Source organism: Aspergillus fijiensis, assembly GCF_003184825.1.
Source record: "Aspergillus fijiensis CBS 313.89 unplaced genomic scaffold BO72scaffold_70, whole genome shotgun sequence".
NCBI lineage: Eukaryota > Fungi > Ascomycota > Eurotiomycetes > Eurotiales > Aspergillaceae > Aspergillus > Aspergillus fijiensis.
This window is the reverse complement of record NW_024469046.1, coordinates 34,618-62,193: the sequence shown is the minus strand read 5'-3', so window position 1 is coordinate 62,193 and position 27,576 is coordinate 34,618. Positions and strand designations below refer to the sequence as shown.

The 27,576-nt window shown below is 27.7% G+C and overlaps 3 protein-coding genes across 3 annotated transcripts; all 3 read left to right on the top strand.

The window, feature by feature from the left end:
* Positions 1–6,404: 6,404 nt before the first annotated feature.
* BO72DRAFT_500722 (uncharacterized protein) lies at positions 6,405–6,875 on the top strand (the record flags this gene model as incomplete). The annotated part of the gene is made up of 1 exon (XM_040948920.1): positions 6,405–6,875. The coding sequence occupies one exon, from the start codon at positions 6,405–6,407 to the stop codon at positions 6,873–6,875; it is 471 nt and encodes a 156-aa protein (XP_040796697.1).
* A 1,463-nt stretch (positions 6,876–8,338) lies between these two features.
* On the top strand, positions 8,339–13,415 carry BO72DRAFT_531662 (multidrug resistance-associated protein). Its single transcript, XM_040950383.1, has 3 exons — positions 8,339–8,735; positions 8,808–11,360; positions 11,440–13,415. Exons 1-3 carry the CDS (start codon positions 8,400–8,402, stop codon positions 13,213–13,215), a joined length of 4,665 nt encoding a protein of 1,554 aa, XP_040796696.1. The 5' UTR covers positions 8,339–8,399; the 3' UTR covers positions 13,216–13,415.
* A 5-nt stretch (positions 13,416–13,420) lies between these two features.
* BO72DRAFT_520390 (uncharacterized protein) lies at positions 13,421–14,221 on the top strand (the record flags this gene model as incomplete). Its single annotated transcript, XM_040949718.1, has 4 exons — positions 13,421–13,443; positions 13,528–13,741; positions 13,840–14,145; positions 14,204–14,221. 4 exons carry the CDS (start codon positions 13,421–13,423, stop codon positions 14,219–14,221), a joined length of 561 nt encoding a protein of 186 aa, XP_040796695.1.
* Between the last annotated feature and the right edge of the window lie 13,355 nt (positions 14,222–27,576).

Sequence of the window (27,576 nt, the reverse complement as noted above, 5' to 3'; positions counted from 1 at the left end):
GGCGCGATTACCCCACCAAATGTGGCTGAAGCCGAGTCCATATGGATATGTACAAATGATACCTGACAGTGAAACTGTGACAGATAGGGGTCACGTGACCTCGGATCTCACCATTTCTCGGAGGAAAAGCCACGTAGCCGTAGATTTATTTAATACACACATATACATTTTCTCTCACAGATTATAAGTCCTTGTGGCTATATTTCTTGTTAAAAATAGCTTTCTATATTCTTTTTATTAAAACCTTTCTATATACACCGATATCCACGATATCAACAGCTTTTTACATCTTTGTTTAGCGACTTTTATATTTAGTAAAATAAAGAAGTTTTTAAGGCGTTCTAGCCGGCTTAATAATCAGACCCGGTATTTATTAATTTACCGAACCAACCAACCAACTATATACTTTTATTATGCGAGCGGTGTGGCCATATATTATATTATAGTATTATTAAAAGATCTGTTTGATATTAATATCTTTAAAGCTGTACTAAAATTAAAAGATTAGTCTAACTGGCTGGTATAATAATATAATTTATATAACTATTTTAGGTCTAAAAATCTAAATATCTAGAAATTATTTTAAGGCGAATTTACTGCTTTTGATAAGCCTATATTATATAATAAGACTGAAAATATATATATATAAAAGCTTGCTTGCCGAATTATTAATAAAAATATTATACTACTAACTTATAAAAATATATAACGCAGTATTAAAAAAATTAAATAATATAATTATATATTCTATACTATATATAATACTAATATTAAAAAATAAAATTAGTTAAACTACTTGGTTTTAATTATACTTAAAGTAATATGCGAGGCCAGTTTTATAGTATATTTTTAAAACTATAAAACAGCAGTTAATATATATTTTTTTTTTAAAAAATATATAAGACTTCTAACTTTACTACTACTGTTTATCTATATAATAAATAGGCGTTAATATACTATAATAATATTATTAATTAAAATATATTTTTTATAAAGTTTGCGGATGCTCTTAATAAGTTATATAATATTAAAATTATTAATAATTAAACTAAACTTTTATAGTTTTTTATTATTATATAAAATATTTTTATCTTGCAGCTGTTTATTATAAGCTAGTATATAATATTAATAGCTGAATTTTTTTTTACAGTTTATATCTAATTTATATAATTTAAATATACTTGGAAAAATTAATTTATATAACTATTTATATATACTATTAGTAATAAGTTTTTAATTTTTAATATTATTAACTGCAGCGGTAATCGCAGCGGCTGCAGTAAAAATAAAGATTATAATTATAAATATAGTAATAGCTATAATTAAAATAGAATATAATTAAATTTTAATATTTAATTTAAATATAAACAACTCAATACTGTAAATAAAAACTTAATATTTTATACTTTTTATTAATATAATAAAAATTATTTCTTAAACAAGTATTTATTAAATCTAGATAGAAAAAAAATATAAGTATATATATTAATATAATATTTATATTAGTGAAAATAATATCTTTATTTAAACTTTCTACTACTAATATTATTAATATTAATTATAATTTACTTAGTATTTATATTATATTAGTTTGTTTTAATATAGCAGCTGTAGTCTAAAAGAATACTTATTTAAATTATATAAATAAATAAATACTTAATTCCAAAACTATAAAGAGTATAAATTATTTTAAATATTATTTTTAAATCTTTATACTCTATATTTACTGGATTAAAACTACTATTAATAAAGTTTTTTATACTATTAGTTATAGTATTATTTTTATTAAACTTATAGATAAGAACAGTAATCTAATTAGTATATTTAATATTAACTGTTGCTAATTTACTCCGGCTTTTTTAAATAATCTTATTTTATATAAACAGCTGGCTTACTTAAATATTTAATTATTTATAATATTAAAAAAAATTATACTTTTTATTTAGAATAATAAATAAATTAGCTATATTATTATAAATAAGAAATAATATTTTATAAATATTATTAGTATAATAAACTATAAGATTATATATAATTTATATAGCTGCGGTATTTTAATCTGCTTATTTTTTATTAATCTTATTATATATATAGTTAAAAAATTAGTTATTCTACTAATTTTAATTTATTTAATATATTACTGTACAGCCCACGCCTCCAAGTATAAAATCTATAGTTTCTTAAAATATATTATTAGTCTGAATATTAAAAAGAATATTCTATCAATATCTTGCGAATCCTGTCTTCGCGAAAAAAATTAAATACTTCTAATATTATATATTAAGTTATATAATTTTAGGCTTTAAGTTAAAAATCTTATATATATTAATATCTATAGTCTGCTGTTTATATATAGTTAGACTAATATTTACTATTTTATTATTTTTATAAATTATATTTTTTATTATTATTAGATTTTTCTTTTTAAAAACTGCAGTAAAATTTATAATAAGTTTATTATTATATAAAACTATTTTAAATATTAATTAAATATTAATATTAAGTATATTTATAGTAATAATATATTAGAATATTAACTACTTATAATTTATTATTAAAAATAGAATATTATCTAAAATCTAGCTTTATAGTATTATTCTAATTTTAATCTAATTACTAAAATTAAAAATAGATATCTTATCGAGCCCTGTATTTTTGTTATAACTAATAATTAATTATCTTATTATTTCTAGAATTATATTATTCTTATTATAAACTATATCTAGAACTGGCTTATATATAATTCTATTAGTAAAATACTATATAAAGTCTTATATAATATATAATCAGATATTACTTACTAAAGGACTTTTAGCTGCTGCTATTAGTATCTTATTTTTAAAAAAACTTATAATAAATTAAAAAATTATATATAAAAAAACTATTTTATAGGCTACTCCAAATTAGTCTATAAGATATATAATATTAAAATATATTAAGTTATATATACGCACGATATTATTTTTAATAAAAAACCGATTTTTTAGATATTTATAATAGTTTTTTTATATAATTTTAATTTTATATCCGGTAGTATTTTTAATTTAAAAAAAACTATCCGGAAAAATATATATTACTGATTTTTATTTATTATATTTTTTTAATATTAAAAGCTATTTTAAATAGAACTTTCCAGTATTCCAGCTTTAGAAAAAAAATAATAATATAAAATCTAACTAACTTATCGAATATAAACAAACCGGTATATTATTTTTTTTAAATATTTTAAATAATACTATATATAATACAGTTCTGATATCTACTCTAACTGCAGATAAAGTATCTGTATTTAATATTTTTAATATAATATTTTTTACTATTAAGAATAATATTTTTAATAATAAGCTGATAGTTGTAGATCTTCTAATTATTAGTTTTTTATTTTTAGTATTTCCAGCTATAAAAACTATACTGTAGCTGTTATATTACTTAACTTATATTTATAAACTATTTTATATTTTATTTAAGTTACTACAGTTCTATATTATTAATATTAATAATAATCCGAATCTTTATATTAATATCTTATTTAATCTTTTAATTAATAACTGTTTTATTTATATCTTATTTCTTAATCTTATAGTTATGCAGCCGACTGTAGATCTATTATTAGATTATAAAAAATCTTTTACTATAAAAAAATTAATATTATAAAATATTAGCTATATATCTACTATTTATACTAATATTATAGCCTGTACTAAAGCTTCTAAGTAGTATAATACTATCTATTATAAAATATAATAATAAATTAAATAAGATATTTTTTAAGTTGTCTTATATTTTTGTAAATTCCGATTTCTATCTTTTAAATAAGTATAAAAAATTAAATATAATAGTATATATAAAGTATATCTTATTATTAAAAACTTCCGCCAACATGCCGGTTGTTAGGAACTACTTGACGCAGTAGACACGCTGGTTAGGCAAGGGAAGCAATAGCGACGTTATATTAAAGTAGCCAAAGGCAAAAGCAGTCTCCTATTAATTTTAAGACTAATTCTTAAGAAATCTCTTTCTCTAAAGAATTCTAGGACAATATATAATACAGAAAGAGGGGTAAGCAACATAATAATATAGGCATCCGGATTGAAAGCCCGGCGAATCCGTATTGACCCCGGAGCAGACTGCCATAGTGGTAGGTATGGGCTGCTGTAGCGGTAGGTATTGTATAACACCGGTAAAGATTATTAGATAAAAGAAATCTATACTATTATAGTAAAAAATATTAGTTTTAAGATTTTTATTACTCTTACTGCTATACTTAATTAGATATTATATAATTTTAATATTATAATAGTTTTTTTTAATATTAAACTACGTAAATTAATATATATTAAACTCTTAGAGAATTTCTAAAAGAATAATATATATAGTATACTTGTTAAATTATTATATAGATTGAAGCAGACACTGTATAAATAGTATAATATATTTTATAATTTTTTTACTGTAAATAGTTTTAAGTATTTTTATACAGACTACTTTATATTTGTCGGAAAAGATCTTTATATACTTGTTTATATTAATAATATTTTATTTTTAGTACTAGATATCTTTGTAATTAATACTTTTAAAAACCTGCTGAATAGTTTTATTAAATTTATTAATAATAGTCTCTGTACTTACTTTCTTAGTATTAATATTATATAAACTAATAACGGTATATATCTCTTGCAGAAGTTATATATTAAAAAGTATCTAAAGTATTTTAGTATATTAATATATAAAGTCTTTTTTATATTATTTAATTATAAAAACTTTTTATTTAAGTATGCAGAAACCGCCCAGCCGAACAATATTAAGTTGTATTAAAAATATAATAATATTTTAATATAAATTATATTTAATATACGCCTTAATATTACGTATATAATTAGTAAGTTATTATTCTTCGCGGCAAATTCTAATAAGTCTTATTTTTAAGTTATAAATCTTGTCTAATATTATCTTACAGGCTTGCTAAACTGCTATTTTTTTTATAAATATAAAGATTTTAGTTTTATTAGTTATTATAATACTAACTAGACTAGTTTTTATATTTTTAATATTATATTAATTTTAGGCTATATCTTCCAGCTTACTAATAAACCTGTTTTTTAAAATTTAAAAAAATAGACTGTTATTATATTATTTTCTACCGAAAGTAAGTATATTATTTAGACTGTTATAATTTAAAAACTTTTTTAGCTTTAATTTCTGTTTACTAAATTAGATATCTAATATTTTAAGATTATATTTATATTAATAATTAAGCCTATTATAATTTATACAGATAACTAATCCGCTATTATTCTGACTAAAAATTCCGAATTCTACGCGAGAACTAAATATATATTTATTAAATAGTATTTTATACTGTGTAAAGTACGTACTAAAAATATTAAGTTTATTTATATTAATATAATAAATTAAGCAGCCGACGGCCTTATAAAGCCTCTTAAATATTTTATTTATTCTTATTTTATTAAACAGCTTAATATAGTAGATCTTATCTAATATTTCTATTTTTATAGTTTATTTATTTTTTATTTCGGAAATATAAGCAGTCTTATATCTTTTTTTTTTATATATATTTTAGTAGCAATCTTTTTGTTTATAGAAAGTATAACAGATGGGGGTTATATAATCTCGGATCTTACTACTTCTCGGAGGAAGAGCCACGTAGCCGTAGATTTATCCAATACACACACATACATTTCCTCTCACAGAAACCATGGTCCAACCGAGCCCCAAAGCCCAAGCCCAAAGCCCTCAATGCCTTTCATGGGAAGACCAGCTCGCTTCACGTCGAGCTTCTGCGCCGACGTTGCTATGAGGGGCATCTGCTATCAGCCTTGCTGTTCATAGTGGGGCATTGCTATGTGTTCATTCAATATGGCACTGGTGGGGCTTGCCTCGGGAGATCTCCCTTATTTCCATCAGTTAAGGTCAATCTCCTGGAAAAGTTTAAGCAAGTCATCGGACATCAGCATCGAAACTGAGTGACTAGTGAGCAGCACGGTGATTTGGCTTTCAAGTGAGCTAGCGATAATGGAGATCCCAGGCATGAGGGGAGGTGACTCGATGTCTTTCATACCTACACACGGTTTTCTCCTTCCACACTCTCATAGTATAACCAGATAGCCGGTATCTCCCGGTTCACAGTACTACCAATTCTAAAAGATTCCACCGTCTACCACCGGACTGACATAAATACTTAGTAAAAATTCCGGCATCTATAGATTCTCACGCAAATCCAATCCTTTCCAAACATTTGATATCATCCTGACCCATATCATCTTGACTGACACCAACCATCCTGGGCTATCCCTTTCTGAGCTATACCACCCTGATACTATCCTTTCTGAGTGATATTGTCCCCGTTCATATCATACTCACTGATACCATACCCACTGACCATCATGGCCGAGACAATCGAGAAGCTGGGTTACTGGGCGCAGTGCCTGGGCCAGATATTCCTTTCACACGAGGGCTTTGACGTGAGTATCGAGAGCCCCAGGCCTACCCCTAGCGAGTGGGAAGTGTGGTCCCCCTACCAGAAACTCATGATCTCGCACCAACGGGGACCCTTCCTTGTGTTCATGGTGGCCAACCCGGGCTCCTGGCAAGAACTAGAACATAGCCTCTTCCAACAAATGATGGCCCTGGGCGAGACCCCTTGGAGTAGGCGCCGCGGCGTCATCGCGAACGGAGTTCTCGTTCGATTCTACCACTTTCAGGATCCCAGGTCCCTGATTCTTCGAGCAATAGGTGATCCATCGAACAATTATTTCGAAGATGCAAAGGACAAGGCAGACATCGAGAAGCGATTGACATTCTACAAGTTGGCAGCTCAAAGAGAGTGGCTTAGCCAGAACACGTCATCGCCGTGATGCCTATGTTTCCTCCAACTTCTCCGATACTTTCTGGATAGTTGTGCTTTGTGACTATCTTAGATTACTATATAAATGTGAACAAGAACACATTTTCAGTCAACGTCTTCTTTCCATCTGTAAATGCGACGCAAAAGTATTGCAAATGAGATAGGCCAGACGTAAGGTGCTCAGTGTTTGATAGCTACACAGACTCTTCTGATGTGATTCGAAATCTTATACTCGGTAATCTACATGCGTACCTGGTAAACAAATTATTTTTAAACTAGGCTCGTGCTGTGCAGGACCCCGCACTAAACTACATTTGGATCCCGTCAAGCCCCACTGCGCCATGTGCCATCTCACCCCGCTTTTTCTGGGACCATCCGAACAGTCACTGCCACCGTCGACCGTCGACCACCGGAAAGTGAGAAGCTTCAAGTGCTAATAACACTTCCTTCGGTTCGATCTGATGCGTTTGGTGCTTTTGAGCTTACAGCTGCCGCAGTGGCGGTGCACGACATCCTATCGCTCTCACGTTCAGATAACTCCACAGAATATCAAACATGCGTTGACAACGAAATTGATCTGACAGGCCTGCAGACAGAAAGGCTTGTCAAAGGAGACTTGTTACCCTCTACAAGGCCAATGAGTTTCAAGAATTCGAAGAACTCTCGGCACGTCTTTCGAGAAGGAAAATGATGGGAGTCTGGCAAGATAAGCTGTCGAGGTGAGCGGAGAGTGTAGGCATCTAGAACGGGATCAGAATCAATATCAATGAGGCAAGAAGCTCGCACATCATCAGGTCATTGTTCAGGACCCTGTTCTAATTTTGATTTGCAAGGTAAGTAGCATAGGGGTGAGTAGCAACCCCGAGGTACATTAAGTTGGCAATGTTGGTAATCTGCGACCAATGGGAAGGAAGGCAGTGCACGTTTGATCACCTGACGAGGAAAGAGAAGGACCAGAGCCAAATATTCTGAGTCATTCTGGCTCATACCGGCATGAAGTCGGTGCTGAAAATACGAGCAGCTAGCCAAATACTTGCATATGGCCTTTTAGTGAGGAAGCTATACAGACGGCGGTGTGAGGATCGACTCCCCCGGACCTCCGACGGGGAAACTGTGGGGGCAGTACCGCTCTGTGCGCATGAGCATAGATTGAAAACCTATGAGTCAATCGCAACGAAAATGGCCAGAACAACGGCAGACTCGGACCCACGGCCTATCAAATCCTGCATCCAAATCAATGCATTTTAATGTATGAAGGATTCTGAGCTGATTGGGCACCGCCCTTATCTTGTCAGCGCTTAAGTCGCTAGTTGCGTAATGCTCGCAATCCATCCTTGCTTCTGAGTCAGCCGGAGAGTCAGCCACCACCAGACAAGACTAGACAAGACTTTGCGCCATTAGACCCGGCCAAGACGTATTCAATAAGGTCTTGCAGCCTTTTCGGCCTTTTGCTTCTGAGTTCGTTCTTTTTTTTTTTTTTTCTTCCGTCTTATGTCTTGTTCTCGCATCTCCCCAGCGAGAGGGCACACCAAAGATGCTCTCGCATAACTCCCAAGCCTTAACCATAGGCTCCGTGGCCCTCGTGTTAACGACCCTCAGCAGTATTCCGGCCGTGAAGAGCATCGCTGCGCGCACCCGCCGTACCCTAACCGAGCGAGATGACCCCGCCACCGAAAAGGCCGCTTATCATGACGAGGACGGTGTGGCGACGGAGGAATCGCTTCTCAAGTTCTCGGATACCTGGCAGCGTGCCGCCATCATCCTGTTTTCTTCGACTGGGCTTCTTGCGACACTGGGAATTGCAATCTTGACCACACTGAACTCCCACACGAAGAACCCGCTCTTCGCGTGGCTTCAGTTCGCCATTTGGGTTTGTACACACCACAAACTTGGGGAAGACGTGATATTGGCTCGGTTTGGCAGCTAATGTCCTGTATCTTAGCTACTGCTTCTTTTCCAAGGAGCCGTTTTCTTCGTCGAGCCCAAATCGACGGAACGATACACTCTGGGTCATTTCGCCTTCCTGGGTAGCCTCTTCACGATCCTTGCCGTCGGCTTCGAGCTTTACAGCAATGATCTGTTTCGCAATAGTATCACGGACGATGAATTGTGGCTCAGTCTGACCACCGTTCAGCTTGCAAGTGCTGTTCTAAGAGCGTTGGCCAGCATCCTGCTTCCCCGTCGCCCGGATGTCTTTCACGACGGTATTTTGATCGACAGAGAATTCTCGGGATCCGCATTCAGCCGATATTCATTCGCCTGGGCCAGTGGCCTGCTCAACTACACCGCGAAGAACCGCACGCTGGCCCTCACGGATTTGCCTAAGCTTCGAGCCCAGACACGAGCAGAAACCCTTCATCCTCGCTTTGAGCAAGCCAAGCAGTCTCGCAAGACATGGCAAGCTATCGTCCGGGCGCACTGGCCAGCGATACTCTCGACCCTGCTTCTCACTCTGCTGGTGGGTCTTTTGAGCATCGGCCCACAGATGGCGCTTCTCAATATCCTAGAAGCCTTGGAGGCCCGAGGAAGCGGCGACTGGGACCCGCTGCGGGCAACATCCTGGATTGTCGGCCTGGGATCCCTGATGATTATCTATTCGCTGTTTGAGGCTTGGCTGTTATGGGTGGTATGTGCGAAGCTCTTCATTCCCATCTATGCGGAGATCTCAGCCCTAGTTTTCGCCAAGTCGATGCGTCGCAAAGACGTCAAGAACGTCCAAAAGTCGAAAGAAAAGTCCAATGCGGAAAGCACAACAGAAGCTGGATCGGGGACCAAGGAGGAAGAGGAGGAGCTCGATGATGAGGCGGCCGTGAAAAAGACGCGACAGAGCATTATCAACCTGGCCGCCGTCGACGGAAGACGCATCACTCAATTCACCACATTTGCCTACCTCATCCCATCCTCCATCTTCAAGCTAATTCTCGGGTGTGGCTTCTTGATCAAAATCCTAGGATGGCGCAGCGCTCTGTCCGGCATCGCTGTTGCGGTCTTGGTCACACCTTTGAACTCCTTCGCAGCCAAACGCTACACGGGCGCTCAGGTCAAGCTCATGAAGATGAGAGATCAGAAGCTGGCCATTGTCACAGAGGTACTCCAGGGAATTCGCCAGATCAAGTTCTCGGGCCTCGAAGCACAGTGGGAAGCCCGGATCCGGGAGGCGCGAGAGAAAGAATTGAGCGCTCTGTGGAGGTCGTTCTTTTTCGACATCATTCTGATGGGCATCTGGATCCTTGGGCCCATTGGCCTCTCTGCAGTCTCGTTGACAGTCTATGCCATGCTCCATGGTGGCCTCTCTGCCTCGGTCGCATTTACTGCCATGTCCGTCTTCAGTTCCCTCGAGCTTTCCCTTGCCATCTTGCCCGAGATCATCTCCCAGGGCCTGGAGGCCAAGGTCAGCGCGGACCGAATCGATACCTACATGGCCTCATCCGAAAGGGTGATTACTACCATGCCCGCCGATGAAGTCGCGTTCAAGGATGCCTCGGTCGCATGGCCATCGGAGCAGGAAGCTGGAACCGCAGAGGACACCGATCGCTTTGTCCTACGCAATCTCGACCTTGCCTTTCCCAACCAGGGCCTCAGTATCGTGTCGGGTCGCACAGGGTCTGGCAAAAGTCTACTCCTGGCTTCGATCCTTGGGGAAGGTGACTTGCTTCAGGGAACAGTACATGTGCCTGTACCACCTTCCATTGAAGCTCGGTTCGATCATCGGGCCACGAGTGCCGATTGGATCATCGATTCAGCCATTGCCTATGTCGCTCAAATCCCATGGATTGAGAACGCAACAATCAAGGATAATATCTTGTTCGGACTGCCCTACGATGAAAAGCGTTACCGGAAGACTATCTCTGCGTGCGCGCTGCAGAAGGACCTGGAGATGTTGCCCGATGGCGATCTGACCGATATCGGAGCGAACGGGGTCAATCTTAGTGGTGGCCAGCGATGGCGAGTCTCGTTTGCACGCGCCTTGTATTCGCGTGCGGGCATCCTTATCATGGACGATATTTTCAGTGCTTTAGATGCTCATACCGGGCGTTATGTCTACGAAAACGCACTCACCGGTGAGCTTTGCCGGGGCAGAACGCGCATTCTGGTGACGCATCATGTTGGCCTGTGTCTTTCTCGCGCGGACTATTGGGTGGAATTGGAAGATGGAAACGTTCGCTATGCTGGCCCGGTCACTGAGGACAAACGCTCAAATCACCCAGGGCACCCTCTAAATGGGGGGGATGGCGGTGATGAGATAGCGCTCATCGAAGAGGAATCCGTTGAACAGGTAATCTCCCATACTTCCCATCGGCGGCTTAGTACTGTACAGCAGGAGACGACAGCCAAGCCGGCTGCGGCGAAGAAGTTTGTCGAGGACGAAAAGCGAGAGGTTGGCTCTGTCCGATTTTCAGTTTACAAGGCCTATTTCTCTATCGGCGGCCACAGACTTCGATGGTACATCACGGCGATTGTATTTCTCGGTTACACTTCCTTCTTGGTCGGCAGGGTAAGCATCAACACGCACCTTCTTAAACATCAGTATATGCCATCGGACTTGGACTGACTGACATTTCTCACAACCATAGTCGTGGTGGATTAACGTGTGGACTGGCTCGTCATCGTCATCGCAGACCCATGCCAGCCTCAAACAGTACAGCATGGTTATGTGGCAACAGCCTATATCGAATGTCAACACAGCACCCATAGACTCAGACCTCAAGATGTACCTAGGGATCTATATCGCAGTCAGTGTGCTTGCATGCGTGATGGGCACCCTGCGCTTCTACTTGATCCTCTCGATGAGTGTCCGCGCAGCCCGCAATCTCTTCAACCGCCTGACATACGCCGTGCTCCGTGCTCCCATGCGCTGGCTGGATACTGTACCGCTGGGTCGGATCTTGAACCGTTTTACATCCGACTTTAATTCCGTGGATTCGATCATCGGATACCAGCTAGCCTTTGTGGTGACGCAAATGCTTAATGTCTGCGGAATCGTGGTGGCAGGCGTTCTGGTCAGTCCGCTGGTGATTATCCTCGCCGTGATCCTTCTGGTCGTTTGTCTCAGCCTGGCCCTGAAATACTTGGCGGGGGCGCGAGAGGTCAAACGCCTCGAAAGTACTGCCAAGAGCCCTATCTTCGAGCATTTCGGGTCCAGCCTGGCGGGACTAGTCACCATTCGCGCATTCAGCAAAGCAGATGTCTATACGGGCATGATCTACAAGAGGATCAACGCGCACGCGCAAGCCTGGTGGGCCATGCTACTGTTCAACCGATGGCTGACTTTTCGCATGAGCGTCGTTGGCGCACTCTTTGCCACGTTGACTGCGGCTTTGATTGTGAGTCTGCCAAGTATCTCAGCCTCGCTCGCCGGGTTTGCACTTAGCTTCGGGTTGCTATTCAACACGGCGATTGGTATGGCGCTGCGGAGCTATGCAGATGTCGAACTCAGCATGAATGCGACCGAACGAGTCATCGAGTATTCCAAGATCGAACTCGAGAACCAGGGCGGCGTTGAGCCTCCCGCGGCGTGGCCTACCGAGGGTCGTCTGGAGGTCCAGGATCTGGTCGTAGGATACGCGCCTGATTTGCCTCCGGTTCTCAAGGGTTTAAGTTTTGCTGTTGAGAAGAACCAACGAGTTGGCGTCGTTGGCCGCACGGGTGCTGGAAAGTCGTCATTGACTCTGGCTCTGTTCCGAATCCTCGAGGCCCGCGAGGGTAAAGTCTTGATTGATGGGCTGGATGTTGCTAAACTTACGCTGCACAGCCTGCGCACTCGGCTCGCTATCATCCCTCAGGATCCGGTCCTATTCTCCGGCACTGTGCGGTTCAACCTTGACCCTTTCGAGGAGTATACCGACGGAGAACTGTACGACGCCCTGGCACGGGTGCATCTCATTTCCGAGAACGAGGGGGAGGTCGCTACAGCTGCCGACCCCACAGGTCCAACGCATCGTCCAAACACAAACAAATTTACCTCGCTGTCTGCTCCAATCTCAGAAGGGGGTCTGAATCTGTCCCAAGGCCAGCGTCAACTGCTCTGCCTTGCGCGCGCAATTGTATCGCGCCCGAAGATCATGTTCTTGGACGAAGCCACATCGGCCGTGGACATGGAGACGGATGCCCTCATTCAGCAGTCCATCCGCGCCGAGTTCGGCCGCAATGATACCACACTGCTGGTAATCGCGCACCGACTGAGTACCATCGCAGATTTTGACCGCATCTTGGTCATGGATGCCGGACGCGCGGTTGAATTCGGGGCACCCAAGGAGCTACTGGGGATCAAGAACGGGGTGTTCAGGAGCTTGGTAGATAACAGTGGCGAGAAGGAAGTGTTGGAAAAGATTATTCTCCGGGATGACTAGACAGCTGGGGTCGCCGGAACAGCGATGGTCCAGCACATCTGCTTTTTCAAGATCTGATGAAAGTGATACATGTATCTAACATATAATGCTCATCCGCCTGGATTCACTCTCGGGTGTATTGCAAGACTGCGGGCATTAATAGGCCAAATAGAAGCGAGCAGGAAGAACAATAGAAAGAAATCGAGGGGCTAAAGATCAAGATATCATGGCATTGAGCACTTCATATAGGTATATCCTGGCTTAGCTAAACCAGGCAACTATCTACAGGAAACAAAAAAACGCATAAAACGTCTTATAACAATACGACCCCAGACCCCTGAACACTACAGGTCGCATACATCCCCGACCTCATCACCAGCCATCTTCTCCGGCGCCAGCCCTTCTTGCCGTCCCGGCGTTTACCTTTCCCATCGCTGATTTCGGCGGGACTGCTCCTGTGGGAGTTCAAAGAAGCGAGGAATGGAGAATCAATGCCGGAGACATTGAGGAAGGCGGCGATATTCTCGATATCCAAGAGAAACGCGCGGTGAGTGGTGTCTTTATTTCACTATGTTTCGGGTCTTTGTGGCTCAGAATCCATTGCCAGGCACCCTACGAAGTCGCCCACTGACCTGACGACAACAGGCTACTATTACTTGCAGCTCCAGGACCAACAAGTCCAAGACCAAGTTTAAGGCGGCCACCCCAACCGCCGAAGCACAAGCCAAAGCCGGAGGGTTTGCGACGAACACCAAGAGCGGCTACCCTCACCAGTACCAGAACAATGATAAGCTCAAGTGGAGGATCGAGCTATGTGACGCCTCGCCGGAAGGCACAGATATCAAGCTTCTGGAGTATCCGATCTACTGGACTGGAGTTAAAAAGAAGGCGTGGACTAAGGATAAGAAAAACAACAACCAAGGGTGCGATTGGAAGACTCCCATCCGAGTGGTATATTTGGATGGGACCGACAACGAAGTGGTCTACTGTGGTGTTATTATCTATGCAGGTCCAACAATCCGGTTAAGGGTTACTTTGTTAAGTGTTCTTGAGGGGCTTTCTCTTCCGCATTGTGTTCGGTCTTGTTCTCGTTCTGATTGTTTTTGTTCTGCGTTCTGGAATATATCGATATCTGCCTCATCTGGATTTCTCTTCCCTGCGCTGCGTACTGTATAGAAAATAAACATTGAGTTGTATGCTGCATTCTTGGCGCAATAATTGAATTTCATCCTTGCCTCTCCCAGATTTTGCTTGTTTGATTTGCATTCCCGACCGTCTCATCGCCCACGTAATATATGTCTACATCAGCACAAGGCAGTAAATGCTTCTGCCAAGAGAATATCCAGCCTTAATCCAGTTTTCAGAGGTGCGTCGGCTTGGACTCACGGACAGCCTCAATTAGTGACCTACTTCTCTTTGTTCCTGTATGCTTAAGTGCATAGTACATAAAAATATATGCGCCTGGGATCTTAAGCCATTATAGTCTAAGCTATATAGTCTGAAATACTTAGTATTAGTTATAATTAGATTAGCAGAATTATTCCGCCTAAATTATATATATATATAAAAATATTTTTTAATTTTGTTTTCTTAAAAATGATAAGCTTTATTTTTATAAGACACCTGCTGGCTATAGCTAAACTATTAAAAAATTAAATCTGTTCTAATTTAAAAGAGAAATCTATATAAATAATTTATACGTAGATAAAAATAAGAAAAAAAACAGAATTACTACTTTTTTTAATACAAAAAGCTAGATTTATAGTATAATATACCTGCTTACTATACAGTTTTAGAAATATAATTTACTAATTTATAAAATGAACTAGAAATAATATATAATCTATAAATATTTTAATTTATGGACTCTCCACCGGACTTATATAGTTTAATCCGATAGAATTAAATAAAATTATAAAATAAATATATTATTTTAATACTATTTATTATAAATATATAAAACTATTAAATATTTATATAATTATTCATTTTTTTAGTTTTTAGTTATTAATTATACTAATAAGTCTTTTTTTTCTAATGATTTTTATTATCTTTTTTTAATTATATTTTTTTTATTTATAAACTAATTCTATAAATAGCCGTTTTTTTAGAATAATATATTTAGTATGTAATTTTTCTTTTTTAAACAAGACTCTCTTTTACTTCAAAGGAAACTTTTTTTATTTATTGTTAGGAACTACTTGACGCAGTAGACACGCTGGTTAGGCAAGGCAAACACAATAGTTAAAAAACAGTCTCCTATTGATTTTAAGACTAATTCTTAAGAAATATTCTTCTCTAAAAAATTTTAGAATAATATATTATATAAAAAAAAGAAGTAAGTAATATAATAATATAAATATTCAGATTAAAAGCCTGGTAAATCAGTATTAACCCCAAAATAGACTATTATAATAGTAGATATAGATTACTATACTAGAAGATATTATATAATAATTATACTTTTTTATTAAGCTGGATTATTTAATATAATAATATAATTATAAATAGCTTTATTATTTATTTTAATTAGATATTTCTACTAGTAATATTTTTTAAATAGTAAAGTTTGGTATTGTAGTAGTAGAAGAATTATTTAATAAACTATATATTATATAAATAAAAGATTTTAAAATAATAAATAAAGTATATATTTTATTAATAATCTTATTAGAATCCGATATAAAATATATATATAAATAAAAAAAAATTAATATATTTTTATTTATTTTTATATTTTAACTCTTTACTAAATCTTTTTTTTTATATTTTTTTTTCTTACTATATTTACTTTTATTTTTATTATTTATTTTATATTTATTTGTTAATTTATTTTTTTAAAGCTATTATCTCTATTTTTTTTTAATATAATATTAATAACTATTTACTATTATTTAGCTGATATATCTATTATACTTAAAATCTTCTTTTATTTCTATTATTTAAAAACTAGTATTAAAAAGTTTAATATTACTAATATAAAAAGTTTTATTTTTAGTTATATTTTTAATACTATAGCCTCTGTAGTATATAAATAATATTTTAATAAAAACTAGATTTATTATTAAATATATTTTAACAGCTTTTTAGTAGATTTATTAGATAAATAAAAAATTAGATTTTAGTTAATATATTAAAAAATACTATAGAATTCTTACAGATCTTAGACTAGTATAAAAAGTTTTTTATTAGTTATACTATTTTTAATTAAAATCTAAAATAAAATCTAATATTTTATATTTAAATTAGCTACTTAATTCTAGTTCTAACTACTAGTTTTAAAACAGCCGAGCTGGTCTACTATTATAAGTATAAACTAACCGGTATTAATAAGTTTAAGATAATTATTTATAGAGTGGATTAATCTGACTGTTATATCTTAATCTTAATCTGATTATAACCCGGCGGTTAGATTAAGATATAAAAAAATTTTAATCATACAGTTACAGTTAGATTAAAATATAACTATTATTTTAACTATTTATATCTACCGGTTAAAAAAATTAGATATAATAAATAGATTAATAACTGCAGATTAATTAATAATATATATATTTTTTATATACAGATAATATATAAAGTATAATATATTTTTAATTATAATATAATAATATTATTTAGATTTAGCTTATCTACTTAATTTATTTAATTTATTTAATCTATTTAATCTATTTAATCTATTTAATCTATTTAATCTATTTAACCTATTTAATCTATTTAATCTATTTAATCTATTTAATCTATTTAACCTATTTAATCTATTTAATCTATTTAACATATTTAATCTGTTCAATCTATTCAACCTATTCGACCTGCTTGATTTTTTTTCCTGTGGTTCTGAGGGGTATACCGTGCTTTAAAAAAATATTTATAAAATCTAGTATAAGAAATATAAAATCTGATATTAAATTAACTAATAAGATTATATTATTTTTTATACTGTTTAGAATAGTAATTATAATAGTAAAAAAATTAAAAAAACCGGATCTCTATCTTTATCTAAATATATATAATATTTAAGAACTCAGATAAAGCTAGCTTTTTTATTTTTAATAATAATTTATTTTCTAAATTATTTTTAAAATTATTTATATTCTTATTTTTATTAATATAAAAAATAGTAATTATCTTATTCTTTTTTTATTTTTTAGATATAAAAATAATCGAATCCGGATTAAAATTATTAAAAATATTCTGGTATTTTTTATTAATAGTAAAATAATTAGTATATATCTAAAATATTATTATTTTAATTATATTAGAATAAAAACGGCTCCGGTAATAATAATAAATATTTTAAGAATTATTAAATAAATATTTAATATTAATACTATTAGTAGTAACTAAAACAAAATTTCTAGTTATTTAATAAAAAATAAAAAACTAATTACAGCAGGACTTTTAGTAAATAAAAATATAAATATATTTTATAATATTTAAAATAATATTAGTTTAATTAAAAATATTTTAATATATTATATATTTTTAATATTTAAATATATTTTAAGTTTTTTAAATATCTCGGCTGCTGGTAAGAATTTTTAGTATTTAGAAATATTATAAAAAACTTTATCTAGATTTAATAATAATTTAAAAATAGTTAATAATATATTAATAGCCAGATTCTAACTGTAATAAAAATAGAATATTTTTTTAAAAATAGTTTAGTACTTAAAATACTAGTTAATATTATTATTTAATTAGATATTCTTTTTAAACTTCTTAAGCTTTAATATCGGATTTAAAATAATTATAATAATATAAATATAGCCTTCTATTTAGTAAATATAATAATAGTATTTTTAGAACTTTTAATATATATTTTGTAAGTCTTTAAGAATCTTTTTTTAAAATACCTGCTTTTTTATTAGTTGGTTAATTAAGTAATCTAGATAATTAAAAAAATTATTATAAATATTATAAATTTTATAAACAGAAGGCCTACTATTTTTAGATAAATATAATATAAAAAAAATATAAAGATTTAAGAAAATATTCTATTTATTTCTACTTAATTATAGTAAAGCAAAAATAATTAATATTATTATAATTATAATATTAAATAAAACTGTTAATTATTTAACAAAAATTAAATATTTAGTAAATTATAAAATAGATTAAGTTTCAGCAAGTTTTATATTTAAAAAAAATAGTAAACTAAGTTTAATTTAAATTATTAAATAAACTGGAATTTTTTATAATATTAAGAGCTTATATTTATAAATTATATAATTTTCTAAATTTATAATTAAGAATTAGTATTATTAGCTATTATTAAAAAAAGACTTTTAGAATCTGTTTATAAAAAACTAATTTAGATAATCTCTACTATAGTAAAGACTTTTTATATTAGTTTTAAGAAAATTATCCAGTTAAAATAAGAAATATTTTTTAATTAAAACTGGTCCAGTAGTCTACTATTAAAAGAACTTGGTTTTCGGCAGAGAGATAAAGTTATAACATTAATTATCTATTTAAATTAAATATACTTAATAGTTTAGAGTAATAGACAATAGATAAATATAAAATATAAAACTTAATTCTAAAAGTTCTATTTATTATAAACTATAGAGGTCTAGAAAAAATAATAATTAAAAAAGATTTATATTAAAAGAATATATAAATATTTATAATAGTTTTTTATTTAGTATTTAATTAATTATTTATTTAAATATTATTAATAATATTTTCTTTTTATAATTCTTACAAAGATAGTAGCTTATAAAACTAATTTTTAAGTTTTTAATTTCCGGGTATTATAAAATATAAAGATAAATAATACAGTAGATATAAAAGATTTTATTAGAAAATAATATATTTTTTTAAAAGCTGTTTTATATTATTAATATCTTATTTAACTAAAGTAAAATAGCAGTTTTCAAGCTTATATATAGGCTTTAAAAAGATTATCTTCTATTATTAATTCTGGAAAATAGAATATTTTTTTTATAAGTTAAATATAAAATAATCTTCCAATTCTTTATAACACACGTAATCTGGAGATTTAGAAAAAGAAATCTAGCTTAAGAAACTTATCTTAGTTTAAGTATTATTATAGTTTATAAATATTTAAAAAATAAAAAAAAGAGCTTAATAGTATTTTTTAAAAATAAGCTAGATAATTATAATTAACTTATAATTCTAAGACTATTCTGCAAATAATAGATATAGAAAGAAAAAAATAAAAGATTTTATAAAAATAGTTTATTTTATTTTAAAATATATTTTTATATAAATATAATCTATTATATTTTAAATATAGTTAAGGCGCCTGCCGCATCTTATTTATTTTAATTGGTCAGATTAGTCAGATTAGTTAGATTATTCTAATATTTATAAAAGAAATCTAAAAAAAACTTATATAAAATTCTTTATAAAAAATATAATATCTATAAGAGCTGTTTAAATAATTAAAAACTAATCTATTTAATACTAAAATATAAGAATTTCAAGCGTGGGGAAAGAAGAAAAAAAAATACAAGTCTACAGCTAGAGTGGCTAACGGCCAGGTCAGGTCAGGTTAATTAGAAATTTTATATCTGACCGCCAGGTTATAGCTAGGTTAAGAAAATTTTTATATCTTATTATAATATAACTAAAAAAAAATAATTAACTGTTTTAACTATTTTTAATATTAAAATCTATTTACTATATCTATTTGGGCTTTAATATAGTTAAGATATATTTAAATTAAGTAGTTATTAATCTAACTATCTTAATAATTATTTAAAAGTATATAAAAATAAGCTTTTTAAATCAGAAAAAAATAATTAAAAAAAATATTAGTATCTTTTTTATCTCTATTTTAAAGAATTAATCAGAGAATTCTGATAATATTAATAAAATTTAGTTTTTTATAAAATTATAGTTTTTATAGTAAGAAATATATATAAAAATATATAATTATAACTTAGTTTAAGCCGTATATCTTAATTATAATATATAATATTAGAAAAACTATATATTTACTAATAATTAGACTACTAAAAATAAATATACTATTTTTATTTTATTATTCTTTTTTTTACTTTAGCTTAGATAGTCTATTATATTTTTATTTTAATTTAAAAAAACTAAATTATCTTTGTAATAAATTAAACTTAAAAAAAAATCTGTATAATATTATTTATATAGTCTTTTTCGGCAACCGTACTTTCTAATAATTATTTTATTAAATACCAGATATTATAAGAATAGTCTACTATTTTTATTCTTTTAATCTAGTTGACCTTTTTTTCTTTTTTAATCTAGTTAATCTTTTTAATCTATTTAATCTTTTTAACTTTAAGTATTCTAGAAATCTGCTATTAACTATTCTAACTAATCTAACTAACTAAAATAAATAAAATACAGCAGGCGCCTTAGCTGTGTTTAAAATATAATAGATTATATTTATATAAGAATATATTTTAAAATAAAATAAACTGTTTTTATAGAATTTTTTATTTTCTTTTTATATCTATTATTTGTAGAATAGTTTTAGAATTATAAATTAATTACAGTTATTTAGCTTTTTTTAAAAAATATTATTAAATCTTTTTTTTCTGTTTTTTAGATATTTATAAATTATAATAATACTTAAACTAAGATAAGCTTTTTAAGTTAGATTCTTTCTTTTTTTTTAAATCTCTAAATTAAGCGTGTTATAAAGAATTAAAAGATTATTTTATATTTAACTTATAAAAAAATACTCTATTTTCTAGAATTAATAGTAAAAAATAATCTTTTTTAAAGTTTATATACAAGCTTAAAAACTACTATTTTACTTTAGTTAAAAAAAAATATTAATAATATAAAATAGTTTTTAAATAAATATATTATTTTCTAATAAAATCTTTTATATTTATTATATTATCTATCTTTATATTCTATAATACCCGGAAATTAAAAACTTAGAAACTAGTTTTATAAACTATTATTTTTATAAGAATTATAAAAAGAAAATACTATTAATAGTATCTAAATAAATAATTAGTTAGATACTAAATAAAGAACTATTACAAGTATTTATTTATTTTTTTAATATAAATTTTTTTTAATTATTATTTTTTTTAGGTCTCTACAGCCTATAATAAACAGAATTTTTAAAATTAAATTTTATATTTTATAATTATCTATTATTTACTATTCTAAACTGTTAAATATATTTAATTTAAACAGATAATTAATCTTATAATTTTATTTTTTTACTAAAAATCAAGTTCTTCTTATTAAGTATAGATTAAAGAATATTTCTTAGAGTTATTAACAACTATATATATATAGTAGTTATTAAAGTTTTTAAATATTAAATAAATATTAATTATAGTAGACTACTAAACTAATCTTAATTAGAAAATATTTCTTACTTTAACTGGATATTTTTTAATAAAAAATATAAATTATTATAAAGTTCTACTAGGCTTCTGACTAATATCTGAATCTTATACTAGTAAGAATCTAGTTATAATTATTTTATTAGTCTTATATAAATATAATCTGTTTTATTAGTTATTAGATATAATAACTAATAATACTAGTAATAATAGTTTAATATTTAGTATAATCTTATCTAAACTCTAGATTTAGTTTAATTAAAGTATTCAGCTTTATAATACTTTACTCAACTCTGATCTTATAATAATTATTTAAAACTAGTATTATATATTTTATTTTAATTATATAATTTAGCTTGTAGTTAATACTCTTCTATCAAAACTTTAGATTAAGATTTTAAATAATACTATTGAATATATATAAAAAAATTATAATAAAAGTCTTAAAGCCCCTTCTAATATTTTAAGAATTTTTAAAAAAATATATTCTAAAAGCTATGTATAAAAAACTAATATAAAGAGTCTTTACTATAGTAAAGACTATTTAAATTAATTTTTTATAAACAGATTTTAAAGGTCTTTTTTTAATAATAGCTAATAATACTAATTCTTAATTATAGATTTAGAAGATTATATAATTTATAAATATAAGTTTTTAATACTATAAAAAGTTTTAGTTTATTTAATAATTTAAATTAGACTTAATTTATTATTTCTTTTTAACTATAAAACTTACTGGAACTTAATCTATCTTATAATTTACTAAATATTTAATTTTTATTAAGTAATTAATAATTTTATTTAATATTATAATTATAATAATATTAATTATCTTTATTTTATTATAATTAAATAAAAATAAATAAAGTATTTTTTTAAGTTTTTATACTTTTTTTTTCTTTTTATATTATATCTATTTAAAAACAGTAGGCCTACTGTTTATAAGATTTATAATATTTATAATAATCTTTTTAATTATTTAGATTATTTAATTAACCAACTAGTAAGAAAACAGATATTTTAAAAAAAAAGATTCTTAAAAACTTATAAAATATATATTAAAAGCTTCGAAAATACTATTATTATATTTATTAGATAAAAGACTATATTTATATAATTATAACTATTTTAAATCTAATATTAAAGCTTAAAAAGTTTAAAAAGAATATCTAGCTAAATAATAATATTAACTAATATTTTAAGTACCGAACTATTTTTAAAAAAGTATTTTATTTTTATTATAATTAGAATCTGATTATTAATATACTATTAATTATCTTCGGATTATTATTAGATCTGGATAAAATCTTTTATAATATTTTTAAATATTAAAGATTTTTACTAGCAGCTGAGATATTTAAAAAACTTAAAATATATTTAAATATTAAAAATATATAGCTTATTAAAATATTTTTAATTAAACTAATATTATTCTAGGTATTTTAAAGTATACTAATATTTTAACTTACTAAAAGTTCTACTATAATTAGTTTTTTATTTTTTATTAGATAACTAAAGATTTTCTTTTAGTTATTACTAATAATATTAGTATTAAATATTTATTTAATAATTTTTAAGATATTTATTATTATTACTAAAGCTGTTTCTATTCTAATATAATTAAAGTAGTAATATTTTAAATATATACTAATTATTTTTATATTAGTAAAAAGTACCAGAATATTTTTAATAATTTTAATTTAGATTTAATTATTATTATATTTAAAAAGTAAAAGAAGAATAAAATAATTATTATTTTTTATATTAATAAAAATAAGAATATAGATAATCTTAAAGATAATTTAGAAAATAGATTATTATTAAAAATAAAAAAGCTAGCTTTATCTAAGTCTTTAAATATTATATATATCTAGATAGAAATAAAGATCTGGTTTTTTTAATTTTTTTGCTATTATAATTATTGTTTTAAACAGTATAAAGAATAGTATAATCTTATTAATTTAGAAGAGATTAAGCAGGTCGAACAGATCGAATAAAGTAAATAAATTAAATAGATTAAATAAATTAAATAGGTCAAATAGATCAAATAGATTAAATAGATTAAATAGATTAAATAGATTAAGTAAAAAAGCTAAATCTAGATAATATTATTATATTATAATTAAAAATATATTATACTTTATATATTATTTATATAAAAAAAATATATATATTATTAATTAATCTACAGTTATTAATCTATTTATTATATCTGATTTTTCTAACCAGTAGATATAAATAGTTAAAATAATAGTTATATTTTAATCTAACTATAACTATATAATTAAAATTTTTTTATATTTTAATCTGACCGCTAGGTTATAGCCAGGTTAAGGTTAAGATATAACAGTCAGGTTAATCCACTCTATCTACAGCTTATCTATTACAGGACAGCTTAAAAAATAAAAAAAATAAATACTATTATTATAGTAAACAGACTAGTTAAATTTATTAGATATACTAGATACACTAAATATACTAGATTAACTGGATAATTCAGATATCTGGGATACTTAGGATATTAGAAGTATTTAAGATGCTTGGAATATTCGGAATATTTAAGATACTTAAAATATTTACAATATTTAAGGTGTTAGAGTATTTAAAATATTTAAAATATTCAAGATACTTAAAATATTTACTGTTCTTATAACATTTAATAAAATAATTATTAGAAAATACAGTTACCAAAAAAGATCATATAAATAATATTATATAGATTTTTTTTTAAATTTAATCTATTATACAGATAATTCAGCTTTTTTAGATAGAAATAAGAATATAATAGACTATTTAAGCTGAATTAAAAAAAAAAATAATAAAATAAAAATAATATTTTATTTTTAGTAGTTTAATTATTAGTAAATATATAGTTTTTTTAATATTATATATTATAATTAAGATTTACAGCTTAAACTAAGCTATAAATATATATTTTTATATATATTTTTTACTATAAGAACTATAATTCTATAAAAAGCTGAATTTTGTTAATATTATTAGAATTTTTTAATTAATTTTTTAAAATAAAAATAAAAAAGATATTAATACTTCTTTTTATTATTTTTTTCTGATTTAAAAAGCTTATTTCTATATACTTTTAAATAATAGTTAAAATAGTTAGATTTATAACTATTTAATCTAGATATATCTTAACTATACTAAAGCCTAAATAGATATAGTAAATAAGTCTTAATATTAAAAATAATTAAAATAATTAACTGTCTCTTTTTTAGCTATACTGCGGTTAGATATAAAATTTTTTTAATCTAATTATAACCTGGCGGTCAGGTATAAAAATTCTAATTAACCTGACCTGACCTGGCTGTTAGCCACTCTAATTATATATTTTCTTATTAATTTTCTATTAATTTATAAGTTAATTTATTAGTCTAATTTGATTTTTTATTATTTTCTTATTATAGACTGTTATTCTATTACAGATAATCCGACTATACTTTATCTAATATCTAGAATTAACAGATTTTTTTTATAAACTAAAATTAAGTAAATATTTTTTCGAGAGGATTTATTATAAAGTATATATTATATATAATAATAAGATCTTTCTCTAGGATTTTTATATTTAGAAAGTTTAAATAGTCTTAGTTTTTTACTACTTATTTCTTATAATAATAATATTAATTAATTAGATTAATCTAATAGTTTTTTAATAAAAGTCCAGCTTATTTATAAGAGTTTTTATTTTATTTATATATTTTAGTATTAAACTTTAAATATATTTAATATAGTAATTTAATATAGATTCGATTATTTTTCTTATATTTAGAAATAAAATATTTTTTATTATTTTAATTTTTTTTTATTTTTTATAGCTTTAAATAGCTTGTTAGGCGTTATTTATAAATTTTTTTAAAATCTATTTATTATATTTACTTAGCTAGTCTGTCTATTTAACTAGAAAATACTATTTATTATTAAAAGTCAGTTTGTTTTTAATATTTTTAATTTTAAACTTTTTTTTTTTTTCTAAATCTAAAAAGTAGAGTTGGTTTTATTAATTTATATTAGATTTCTATTATTTTAATAATAATAAATAAAGAATATTATAGATTCGACTATAATAGTTAGATAAAAAAATTTAATATATTTATTTTTTAATAACTGTTAGAATCTTAAAAAATTAAATATATTAAAAAGCTAGCTTCTAAAAAAAATCTTAATTTTTAAATTCTTAGTAGACAGCTTTACTAGATTTTTTTTAAAGTTATTAGCTGGTGCTTTTTATTATAATATTTTTTTTATATTTTATTAGCTTTTTACTAATAATATTATAGATTTTTTTATAGTATAGCTAACTTATTAATTTAATTTTTAGCTGTAGGAATTTTTTTTTAGAAAATACTAATCTTAGTATAAAAATAAAAATTAAGTAAATAATCTAAAAAAGTTTTAAAAAAAAGTAACTAATAGTTAAATTTAAAATATTATTATAAATAAATTAAATAAAAAACAGTAGAACAGACTAATTTAGTTAATTTTTATTAATAAAATATTAAAAATATTATTTAAAAGTCTAATTAATTTTTTTAGTTTAATTATTAGTCTGAGGTCGAAACGTTGTTAATAAATAGAATTTAATTTAAATATAATATATAACTTAAGACTAAAATTTACTAGTAAAAAAAAAACTTCTATTTAAGATTATACTTTATAGTAGTTTAAATTAAAATTTAATCTTTTTATAAAAATATTTAGTAAATTCTGAAGTAGTAATATTATATAAAATAAATAGAAATTAATACTACTTTATAAATTTATTAATAATAATAAAAATTAAATTTAGAATATTATTTTTTATTATAATAAAAGATAGACTTATAATAAAATCTATAAATAGTTTAATAAAAAGTCGGCTAGAAATCAGTAGTAATTTAAACTTACTATATAATTTATATTTAATAAATATAACTTTTTAATATATAGAATACTTTTTGATATAAATAATTATATTTTTTATAAAAATTTATTTAATAAAACTTTCTTCTAAAAAGAGCTTTTATTTTTAATTATTTAAAATAGTCTACTAGTTAATTATTATAATAAAGTCTTAAAAAATATTACTAAAAACTTTCTTTTATAGAAATATATAAGTAGTATTTATATATAATAAGATTATTTTTATTAATTTTCTAATACTTAGATCTAGGGTTATTTTTTAAAATAGTAAGTTTTTAATAAAATATTTTTATATTTCTGTTTTAGATTTTTCTGATTAGAAAATATAATTTTTTATTAATTTTAAAATAAAATAAGTTTTTATTTTTCTATACTCGGAACACTGCTAATATACTAATATATTTATTATAAAATAAGTTTATTTTAATAGTTTTAGAATATAATAAGTTCTTATATCTATATATTTAAAATATTACTAATATATTAATATATAAATTATAAAATATTTTTATTCTAATAATTCAGTTAACTGCTTTTATACCAGTTTATTTATATTTAGATTCTAATAAACTTAACATATGCTAGTAGATATAAGATTTAGAATTTTTTTATAAAAATATTTTATTATATTTTAGCTAGAACTTTTTAAAAACTAGCTGTAATTTTATAAAAGATTTATTAGCTATTTAATATTATATTAATTTTAGAATCTTTATATTTAACAGAATTTTTAAATCTTTTTTTATTTTTAATAATAGATTAGTAGAATTGTATCTACCGGACTAATATTAAATAATAAAATTATAATTATTAAAATATATATATTATTAAGCTTAATAATTATTCAGCTTCAGCTATTTTATAAAAATATAAAAATTTTAATAATCTAAAAAAATTTTAATAGTATATAATAGCTCTTTAAAATATTAATACTAATACTTAAATAAATAAATAATAGTAAAAAACTTTTTATCTAGAATTAAATAATAAGTTTTAATATTATTAAATTTTTTTAACTAGAATATAATAAAATAATATACTTTTTAATAGTTATCTAGCTAGAATAGTATTTCTACTATTCTTTATTAAAAAGTATTTATTTTTATCCAGATTTTTTACTAAAAATTAAAATATTTTAATAAAAATA

What these genes read in the sequence shown, in the direction of transcription:
- BO72DRAFT_531662 (XM_040950383.1), top strand. Translation starts at nt 8,400, where the DNA reads ATGCTCTCGCATAACTCCCAAGCCTTAACCATAGGCTCCGTGGCCCTC. An exon ending in GGCTTCAGTTCGCCATTTGG is followed by an intron (nt 8,736 to 8,807) that starts GTTTGTACACAC and finishes CCTGTATCTTAG; the next exon opens with CTACTGCTTCTTTTCCAAGG. An exon ending in CTTCCTTCTTGGTCGGCAGG is followed by an intron (nt 11,361 to 11,439) that starts GTAAGCATCAAC and finishes TCACAACCATAG; the next exon opens with TCGTGGTGGATTAACGTGTG.